This window comes from Schistosoma mansoni, chromosome 3, assembly GCF_000237925.1.
Source record: "Schistosoma mansoni strain Puerto Rico chromosome 3, complete genome".
Lineage (NCBI taxonomy): Eukaryota > Metazoa > Platyhelminthes > Trematoda > Strigeidida > Schistosomatidae > Schistosoma > Schistosoma mansoni.
This window is the reverse complement of record NC_031497.1, coordinates 2,634,163-2,645,090: the sequence shown is the minus strand read 5'-3', so window position 1 is coordinate 2,645,090 and position 10,928 is coordinate 2,634,163. Positions and strand designations below refer to the sequence as shown.

Below are 10,928 nucleotides of genomic sequence, written 5' to 3'. Positions count from 1 at the left end.
CTACCCCACTTGAAGAAGGATCAGGACACTCTGGAACGTATCCAATGGCGAGCCACGTAACCAGTTCGGGGACTCAGATTCATGTCATATGAAGAGCACCTCCAACCATTAAAACGTTAATCATCATAATACAGGCGTCCTTGAGGTGACGTTCTAATGAATTATAGCATCCTCAACTACTTAAGCATGGTCCCAGCACAAACCTCAAGAGTAACACTTAGAAGCTGGAGACACAACACATCAGATCGGATTGTAAACACACCTTGTACTCGTTAAGAGTGGTCAAATATTGGAGTTCGCTACCAGGTGAGCTAGTCCAAGTGACTTCCCGAGAGTCCTTTAGGAGAAAACTTGATATATTCTTAAGGACTAAGGACAATATCTCATTATTAGGTACTAGTTTATTTTTCCTCTTTTATCATTAATATACTTAGGTTCCTACTTGGAGGTATCGATGATCCACTGCTACTAGATACGGATGCCCGTTAAGCAAAATCTTCTTCTATTTCTTACAAAACCATTTAAACTATTGGAATACACACGATGATTGAAGACTGAAATTGGTGAGTCAAATTTGAGATTTGACGTTGCGTGATGCCTGAGGTCGTTCCAAGTAGGGTTGTTAGTTTTACAAGTGAAGATAAAGTAAGTCGACTTTGTCCAAAATCCTCAACTTAATTTTTATGATCAGCTTGTTTCTTTGTGACCAGTATTCTGCGGTTAAACTGGCATTTTTCCTTTGGGCAGAAGTTTTTTACATCCTCAAACAACCAATAAAAAAGAATCATAGTGCAATGACAGGAAAATAAAGGGGATATTGCATTAAAAAATAGGGAAACGCGCCTGAATGTTTGCTTTCTTTGGTGTGTAATTTTTCAATGTACGTTTAACTGCCATAGTTTGTTAAACAACTGAAGTATTACTTACGGTTATTTTCCCTAATACTGAACACTGCACCTATAGAACAGCAGTGAATAGTTATAACTTTAAATTGGTACACATGCGTTCCGGTTTCGTTCAATGATACCTTTGTATTTTATTTCATGTCATGAAAATACCTTTGCGTCGCGTTGTCATAAACTTCAGTATGCTGTTTTCCGTCTACGGATAAAACCAAGAACTGAGATATTAATGCGCCTGAAGGTTAGAAAAACAAAATCCTTCGTATGCAACCATAAAACCTGCACTTCTGAAGTGTCGTTTTCGATAAAGTGCCATCTAGAGTGGAATGGCTAGCAATTTCAGGTGTCATGACGTATGACAAAATATAGCGCATGGACGTTTTAGGATTATCATCCATTAATCGCGTCAGCATGGCCATCTGGATTAGGAACAGATAATCCAGTAAATTTTCTTGACTCACAAACTTATCCCTTATGTCTTCTTGCTGAAGATGTGTCCAATGTTGTTTGTTCCTCTTCAGATGACATACTGAACTGCAAAATTGATAGTTCGATATCAAATTCCCGTGGATGTTCACGGCTATCAGACTTCGACATTAGCTGCATAATGTTCGCAATCAAGTGTGACATGGCTGCAAACTATTTATAGGAAATGCTGGTTTCTATGTTTGTAACTTAACACTTTTTATTTTATTTAAACACAAATATTGGTACAAAGGGGCACCAGATATATATGCGCCACACATTGTCGGTAGAAATCGTCATTTCATTTATTTATGTGTGGGCTGTTATACTGCCCGGGTGCCCAGACTGAAGCAGGTGGCTTTCTTAGGGGGGTCACACCCCGAGCCTTTGACCTCAAGGTCTAACCCACAAGGCAGTGGAGCATCGTGAGGAGATATAGTCTCATGGTAGCCGGTGACTAACAATTGGTTCATACGTCATTTGTTCTCTCAGGATATTGGAACCCATATGCACCATTGGTTTGGAATGAGGGTTTTCTAACTCCCCTAGGTGGACTATCCGTGTCCACCAACCCGGTTAAAGCGCCGGACATTCGCTTTTCGTCCTCTCAATTTCGTAACCAACAGTAATGCCACGAGAAGGCAGTGAGTAGGACTTACCACAGTAGTGAATGACCCTGTACTTCAGGACTGACCAATTGTCATCTGGTTGGGCATTGTTCTACAGATGCATATCCACAAGGTCCATAGGATAGAGACAAAGTCCCTAAAACACAGTCTACTGTTTAGCTGCAATTAGAACCTGCCTCCTGTTTGATGCGTCGATAATTACGTACTGCTTGTTAGTCGTCTAAACAGTACGTAAAAGGTTAGGAAATGACTTGAAGTAATACCATCAGCAACAATTAAAGAGATACATTCACATGAACTTATATAGCAATGGAACAATTACTACATTATTAATACAGGCTTCAAGTCTTCAATAAGTGCATCCTGCGTAATGTTCTGTTGCTTATCAAGGAGTCTACTACTCAACTGTTTGACCTGAATCATGTCTGCAAAATATGATTTCTAATTTCATAAACAAGCGAAAATTGCAATCATTCGACCATAGAAGTTCTTATGTGTAGTGGAAATGTGTGGTACGTAACAATTTTTTCAGGGATTAAGTTATTTTCATTGATTGAAGTATCCAAACTCGTGTTAGATATTATCAGCTACTGCCTGCGTTCATATTCCATGACGACTAGCGTAAAGGATGATTTTGATCCTCAAAAGTTAATGTAACCCATTTATTGAGCATACATTCATGTGTTCTCCTTTAGAAAACATTATGTGCCAGGACGAACAAAAAGACACGGTTGTCGTCACCGTTTGCTATAATATCTTGTAACTAGCACTTCACATACATGATTCAGTTAACTTACCATCATGTAAGAAAAACTAACCATCCCTAATTTCTGAATTAACATATTTTTAAACTTTATTTCAGTAAAAAATCTCAAGTAAGAGTTCTTACTGAATAGTACAAATTACTAGTTAGAAACAATTCAAAAAGATTGCTTTATAGTCTGTGTATTACTTCCTCTCTAAATTTCTGTTTTAACCGTCCTTATCTCACGTATTTTTTTTCTCACGAACTGTTTACAGACCTCTCGCAACATAATCTAGGCTGAAATCATAACGTTCATACTCTTCCAAGACCTTATGTGATTTCCCTAAAAAGTGCAACATATAACATTCGTATTTCTCCTTTTCAGGCTTTTCCTGCATCCAACCTTTTAAAAGGGTCGTCATTCTCAAAGTGGTGTTGTATAAGTGGTGGAAGCAAACAAGAAGCTGTAGAATTGAGTGTAAACTGCTTTTACTCATATCATCTTAAAGCTTCATAGTTTTCCGAACCTGTTGAAATTTCACGTTTAGATATTGGGAATAATGGTTCTGCCTTTATCGAAGTACTAGTGCGAAGATCTGCTTCATCGGATGACTCATCGGTAACATCTTAGTTTGTTGTTCAGACCGGTTCTAGGTACTCCTCCCATCCTCTTCATTTATGTCTCCAGTAGATGCAAAAAACGGGACGAACCTTAACCGTGTCCGGGTATTTAGTGGTGATCAGTTTATAAAATCTATAGCCTGTCAGAAATGGGATCTAGTCAAATTTGTTTGCTCCCAACCGTTCAACAAAACTTTACAGTATGGTATTTCTTTCGTTTTCTTCCACACTCCAGCTAATGTGAATCCAGAAGCCGACGTAAGCGTCATTTTTATGTCTTCATTTACATCATAGGATAAAAACATTAAAGTTGACAACTTGCTGAATGACGAAGAATCAGACTCAACTCAATTCAAACCAGGTTCACTCTTTCAGGCTTCACGCCAGACATCTTGTGATAAAGACAATTCACAGTCCAAGTCCTCAAGTAAGGATACATATAGAAATTATGTTTGTAGTTTCAGATAAATTAAATGCTTTGAAGCATTCAGCTAATTTAATTCAAAACGGTATGTTATTTTTCTATTCCCTCCCGTATGCTATGTGCATTTTTAACTTTTAGATATACCTTATTGTTAAAATTATATTTTGTTAAATCTATATTCTTAGTTTAGCATGTGGTAGAAATGGAGTCTAAACAATTCACTAAGTATAAATCTACGACAATCTATTGTTTTTAATAACACATACGAAACCGAAATAGTGGGAGTATCATGATAAAAAAAAACATCAATGGGTTGAGAAAATATTCACAGTTTCTCTTCTGAGAGTGATTCAATGTCTGGAGTTTAAATGTATATAACGATAAAGCTCAGATAATGAGTTTTAATAGCAACTTCATACTTCGACCTGTTACTTAGGGAAGTTAGTCCCGTATATACCTATGCTATTAGTCTACTTATTTATTTATTTAAACACCAATATTGGTACAAAGGGGCACCAGATACACATGCGCCACACAAAACTTATTAGTCTATTATTAGTGAGTAACCATTAACTCAAGTAAATTTCACGTTTTCTAACGTACATATCAATTATCCTTTATTTTCCGATATGACAAATATCTATTTCCTGATTCTAGAACTAAATTGTATCTTTAAAGTGATGTAGGATTAATGTACGTAGTATTGTACCAAACGTTTTTCGTTGAAGTTGAAACAGTTTTGATTATCTTAAGTGAATTCATTTGATAAGTATTGTCATAGTTAAGCATCACTTTCTCAAAGATATCTATTTTTAAACACTCAATTACAAATATCATTCACTCTTCGTGTTCCTACATTGACATGAAAATGTTGGTAGCTCTCAGATAATAGGTACAACTCAATATAGTTCTCACAGCTGTACATATTTGTTTATTCACACTTTTTATTTCACGATGAAATGTTGGTTTTTATCGTACTAACTGAATGATACTGGTTTCTTTGTGTTGAGGGACGCATTTCGGTGACATTAAGATTTGAATATCAGACTTAATCTTGCACATGGATTCACAGCAAGTGAGATTAAGTTTAACCTGTTTGATGTAATTGAAACACTTTATCATAGACTTTATTACAGACTTGTTGTTTGACGGAATTTTATCGATAATGACTATGTTATCTGTGCTTGAAGGACGTAAATAACATGGCTCATAATTAGTCGCTTTTTGTATTCGTTTTTCTGTTTTCCTTTGAATCTAGAAATTAGTTTCATCATATAAACTGGATTTTTTTTTACCTCTCGTTACGCTCTGTTTATATATATATATATATATATATATATAATTTATTTGAACACATAAATATTGGTACAAGGGGGCACCAGATATGCGCCACAAAAATAATTGTCATTTCATTTAATTGTGTGAGGGCTATGATACTACCCGGGTTCTCCACTCCATTTCCCTTACTATTATCCCTCGAATTTTAACCATAATTTTGCTTTATTTATTTAAGCACATAAACCTTGGCACAAGGAGGAACCAAATAGATATTTGCCACGTGAATCACTCGATTTGTGTGGGAGCTGGAGTACTTCCCGGATGCACAAACTGAAGCACGTGGTTTTCTTAGGGGACCACTTCTCAAGCCTTTGATTTAGGGGTCTAGTGCACAAGGCAATGAGACAGTATAGGAGATACGGTCCATGGTATGGCCAAGAGTGAGGAGAGTCAGCTCTCTCTCGAAACGCTCTCACATGGCCACGCGTATATAGCCTCTGCCAGGGAAGTCCTACCCACTGCCTTCTCGTGGCATTACTGTTGGTTACGAAATTGAGAGGTCGAAAAGCGAATGTCCGGCGCTTTAACCGGGTTGGTGGACACGGATAGTCCACCTAGGGGAGTTAGAAAACCCTCATTCCAAACCAATGGTGCATATGGGTTCCAATATCCTGAGAGAACAAATGACGTATGAACCAATTGTTAGTCACCGGCTACCATGAGACTATATCTCCTCACGATGCTCCACTGCCTTGTGGGTTAGACCTTGAGGTCAAAGGCTCGGGGTGTGACCCCCCTAAGAAAACCACCTGCTTCAGTCTGGGCACCCGGGCAGTATCATAGCCCACACACAAATCGAATGAGATTTGTGAGGCGCATATTTATCTGGTTCTTCCTTGTACCAATGTTTATGTGTTCAAATAAATAAAAGAAATAAGATAACCATGAATGAATTCATACGCTATTGGTTCCTTCAGGATCCTGGGATCTGTATGCACCAATGACTTGAAATCAAGGTTGTCTAACTACCCTAGATGTATCTTCCGTACTTATTCTATGAATAACTCATTAGCCAGAAGTTTGCTGCACTAGATCATACTCCTGTTCTAACTACGATCAATGTTTGTTCAAAACGCCCTTATCTATATATAAATTGAATGATAGTTTTTTAACTATTTCTATAGCGAATACGTCAAGTTCACTACTTGTGAGTCGACCAGTCGATCATCATAATTCCTCTAAAGCCAGTACCAGTTCTCACCAGTCTCACGCAAGACCTTCCTCCGTCAACACAGATATAATACGTTCTCCACAGTCTTCTCGCATATCGAAGAACAAAGAGGGATGCAAACAATCAAAAACATCTCACTCATTACTCCAAAAACCTCTATCAAATGTTATTCTGACTTTGAGTGGTTATCAAAATCCCTTAAGAAGTCAAATCAGAGACAAAGCCCTGGAACTTGGTGCCAAGTACAGACAAGATTGGGGTCCAGATTGTACACACTTGATGTAAGTCAAGTATGTGTTCTTCATTCATCAAGCATTTGTACTTCAATAAATTTATGCAGATATCATTGTTAAATTTTCTTCAAATTTTATTTTCTGCTTAATGACAAAATCAGAAAATTCTTACACGAAAGTAGAAATTCTCTGTAATATAACTCAGTTAATTTTCCTTAACTGATAATTGTTTAACCACGTACGTCGTCAAACTAACCGATTTAAATATAAACTTCCCAGTAGTCTCTCCAAAGACCATATAAAGTGATTTAGGATAGCTTTTGGAGATTAAGAATAATATTTAATGATAATCATGAGACGTTTGTGTATATTTGACCTCTATTTCAAAAAGAGATATTTCACACTTAGCAGCTATCAGATTAAAAATGGTATGCTTGACTGTAATTCCATCGATACTCTCCTACTTTCTACAATGTAAAAAGTTTTCTGTAACGTTTTCTGGGTTAATATTTCATCAAATTTATCAACTTTCAAATCGGTAATTTTATGGGGTTAGTTAAATTTACTAATTTCTGTACTTATCCAGATTCAGATGATTCGTTATTCCTTGTAGATACAAAACGTTTGTGTATGAATTAATCTACTTGAAATAACTACTAATATATTTTTGTGTAGGAAGGACATCTTGTTCATATATGTAACTGAATCGATTAATTGGATTTGTATTGGTGTGTTTTTGATTCCAAATTAACGTGAGAGACATGCTTCTAGAAATTCCTTGACATTCTTGGAATTTCTGCAGGTCCAAAAACATAACACTAATCAAAGATGAATACAATATCATGTATAAGATAGGTTTTACCAAATGTGAGAAACACTTAATTAGACGAGGTTAATGACCCTTTCATGTATGCATATACGAACATATATTAGCAATGAAACGATGCGGGATCCCATCACTTATTTCACTTGTGTAGAAATCCATGAATACAGATTCGACTGGGAGAGTGTTGAAATTCTTGGTGAAGTAAATCCCATTTATACCAAAGAATTTTTAGAGCCATGCCATTTAGATCAATCCTCAGCTAAAAATCACATCAACATTGATTCAATTTATTAACCCATTTGGAAGAGACCAGTTAATTATTTGGTCATAGATCATCAACCGAAAAAAAAACAGTAATCAGAAACTCAAAGATGCATGAAGATGAAGAAATATACGAAGACAAGATTATCAAAATAGTCTGTTTTAGTACTTGTAGATAAATCAGAATGGTCTCATCTTGCAATAGACGTTTGTGTGATTTTGCTCAAAGTGGTAATAAAAGCTTCACAAGTAAATCATCCATTTCAAAGAAACTAACATTATCTAGAGTGTTATAATTATTCTTTGACAATAATGATCATATGATTGATTTTGCTTATCTGTATTGCAATGATTTTAGTCGAAAGATATGCTATTCTATTACTGATTTCATTTATCTCTTTTCTCTCTTCAACCTCACTTCGTATCGTTATAGCTGTGCATTTCCAAACACGCCTAAATTCAATTTAGTCAAAGGTAAAGGTATAATTGTTTCTGACAAATGGATTACACAATGTTACGAAACTAAAAGTAATGTACCTTGGCGTAGTTTTAGAGTTGGACGGGCACCTAGTCCACCGAATACTGTAACTCTGTCTTCTACATTAAATCAGTCTTTAAATGATGATAATGACGAAAGTCAGTCTCCAGAATCCAAGTAAGTTTATGCGCATGCGATTCGATATTTTCCTTTGAAGTGGATCTGAAATATTATCGTTTGTACTGATTATAATTCATTGTTTACACGATTGAAGTGGAGCAGTGGCTGAGTGTCTGAAGTATTCCAATTCCAACCATCAGGTCACAAGTTCGAGTCCCGGTTCACCTAATTTGGTTTAAGCAGATGAATAGTGTCACTAGCCAGAAGACGTAAAGCATGTCTCATAACCGCGTACGCGAGTCTGTACTTGGTGTATGACAACAAATGACTAAACTTGACAATGATCCAAATATTTTAAATCACACCTCTGATTATTACTATTGACCACCATGTACCAACACACAAAGTTGTATGATTCCACTTACTCGCATTAGTTTTCTTCCTCTTTTCATCCACTTTACTTCTCAGTAATCAAATCTCAAGAAAAAGAATATTGTGTGTGTGATCATTGAAATAGGTTTTTCAGTACTGTAGAAAGTAATTTCCTACAGACGCGATTATAAACTAATCTCTGCACTATCAAATAGAGTCTTGAACTATCCAAAGCCAGAATATGTAAGCTATTTGGCTTGATAAACCTCTGTTTCTAAAAGGTGAACTGACACTTAGTATATAAAAATAATACAGTCTATTAAACAAGGAAAAAGAGTGACATATAACATACCGTACAGCAACTAGAGGATAGGAAAAATGAGTCAACAGACCTAATATCATCTATGACAAACATAAAAGACTATAGTCAGAGAGGGGTTTTGTGTCTATTATAGTAATTTAATAGTTTAATTCATGAGTTATACTAGGACGAAACGGCCGTCTAGTGCTTCCAGGTTTCCCATGGTAGTCTAGCTTCAATTAACTCATGAATGAAATATGATCAGTGAATAAACTAGGCGTAATCATACAAGGTCAAAAAAGTCCATGTTGTAGTGGACATTTAATGTTTTCATTGGTAGGTTTGTTTATCGATCATGTCTTACAAGTACCTTAGGTAGTGTATTTGCCATGATTTTCAAGCTGAACGACATTGAAAACGTTTCTCAGTTATTTCCAAAGATATTTCACAAATACCGGTAAAGGAAACCTGTAATGAACGAGAACTTAGTTTGGGGGACAACCAATCCATCTTAATACTGAATTACATGGTATCTTAGTAAAATATAAGAACCATGCACTAAATACTTCATTTGCAAATTTCCATTATTTATCTTCCACATTCTGTATGATCCTTCCGATCCACAATTCCTTTCCAATTCCGTTCTTGTCCTCTTCAAGTCAACCTTCATAGCCTTCTGCTGCAAGGTTTTCCACTTCCGATTGGTGTTACATACTACTTATGTCTGCCGACACAACTAGCATGAGCCTCAACCTACCCAAATAGGTAGATATTGACATTTCCCTTGGATAGCATAAGTTTCCCTGAAATTATTGACAAACACCAAATAAAATGCGATATGAATTAAAAGCTTCTCGTTTACGTTCAGCCACTTAGTAATTTTACTTTTTTTCATCGACAATTTTATCTGGTTATATTGTTTTTTCTAATCATTAAAAATTAGGTTGTATTACATTTGCAAAAAGCGCTGTTCGATGTTGTTTTAAAACTTATGTTTTGTACACATATTTTTAATGCATTTCCTCTTTTCTATCTATTTTCCAATTTTTATCACAGATCACCAGTTCATAAAACTAATCTAAGACTACGTAAGTTGTTATATATTGTTTTGTGATGTTTAAAATTTCCAGAAAAGTTTATTAGCAAACATTTGCACATATACATTTATGCGACTTATTAGTTGAATTGATGTACACTTTCTCGATTATCTGGCATCCCTTTCTCGTAATTGAGATCATGAACCGATCAATGTTAGACCACCATTAAAAACCTGGAAGCACTGGACGGCAGTTTCATCCTAGTATGAGACTCCTCAGCAGTGCACATCCACGATCCCACACATGGGATTCGAACCCAGGACCTTCAGCCTCTCTCGCGAACGCTTAACCTATAGACCACTAAGCCAGCATCCAACACTGTTAATGTTTAACTTCAACCAGTCTTTATTTGCTGAGCGTTAATAATACTTCTGTTTGGTTCATCAGTATTCACATTCGTTACCTATTAAGATAGAGTCGATGTATACATAACGGTATAGTATTTACTTTCTCTAAAATCAGAAATTATTTCTATAAACCGACATATTTTTACTTTGTTACTCACTACTTACTAAACGACCTAGTATTTTATGTATCATGTGTTACTTACACTTTATGTAGAGTAAATTAATAGTTGATAGTCGACTAATTGAATGGTATAATCAGGTAAGTATTTCTAATAACATCTAAAAATAATAACTACTCACAATACTTGTAAGTAGATACTTTATTTTTACTTAAATTATTCTACTGCTTATAGTCATCCTGGTACTAGCCTCTGTTAGATATTCACTGCAATTTGTCTGCTTTGCATATAAATTATTTAATTCTCCTTTCAAATCATAAACCTGACTTAAAATTTGAGTTATTTAGTTAGTTTAGTTATGGTTGAAAGCGTGAGTCAATTGGAGCTAGACCACCATGGAAAACCTGGAAGCACTGGACGGCTGTTTCGTTCTATTATGGGACTCAGCAGTGCGCATCCCATAATAGGACGAAACAGCC

General features: G+C 35.8%; 1 protein-coding gene and 1 non-coding gene across 3 annotated transcripts in view; one reads left to right on the top strand and one right to left on the bottom strand.

Annotated features, from left to right (window-relative positions):
* Positions 1–594: 594 nt before the first annotated feature.
* Smp_074070.1 (putative transient receptor potential channel 2) overlaps positions 595–10,928 on the top strand; it is a gene marked incomplete at its 5' end in the record, with an annotated part of 65,690 nt that continues 55,356 nt past the window's right edge. For both annotated transcript variants that reach the window (XM_018798887.1, XM_018798885.1), the window contains 9 exons: positions 595–645; positions 3,127–3,219; positions 3,259–3,360; positions 3,396–3,620; positions 3,657–3,789; positions 3,821–3,871; positions 6,249–6,576; positions 8,049–8,270; positions 9,943–9,974. In XM_018798887.1, the coding sequence (XP_018650731.1) occupies positions 595–645; positions 3,127–3,219; positions 3,259–3,360; positions 3,396–3,620; positions 3,657–3,789; positions 3,821–3,871; positions 6,249–6,576; positions 8,049–8,270; positions 9,943–9,974 (1,237 nt within the window). The remainder of the gene's footprint in view (positions 646–3,126; positions 3,220–3,258; positions 3,361–3,395; positions 3,621–3,656; positions 3,790–3,820; positions 3,872–6,248; positions 6,577–8,048; positions 8,271–9,942; positions 9,975–10,928) is intronic.
* Positions 10,220–10,298, bottom strand: Smp_tRNA_01690_Pseudo_???.1.1. Its single transcript has one exon. It is a non-coding gene (tRNA).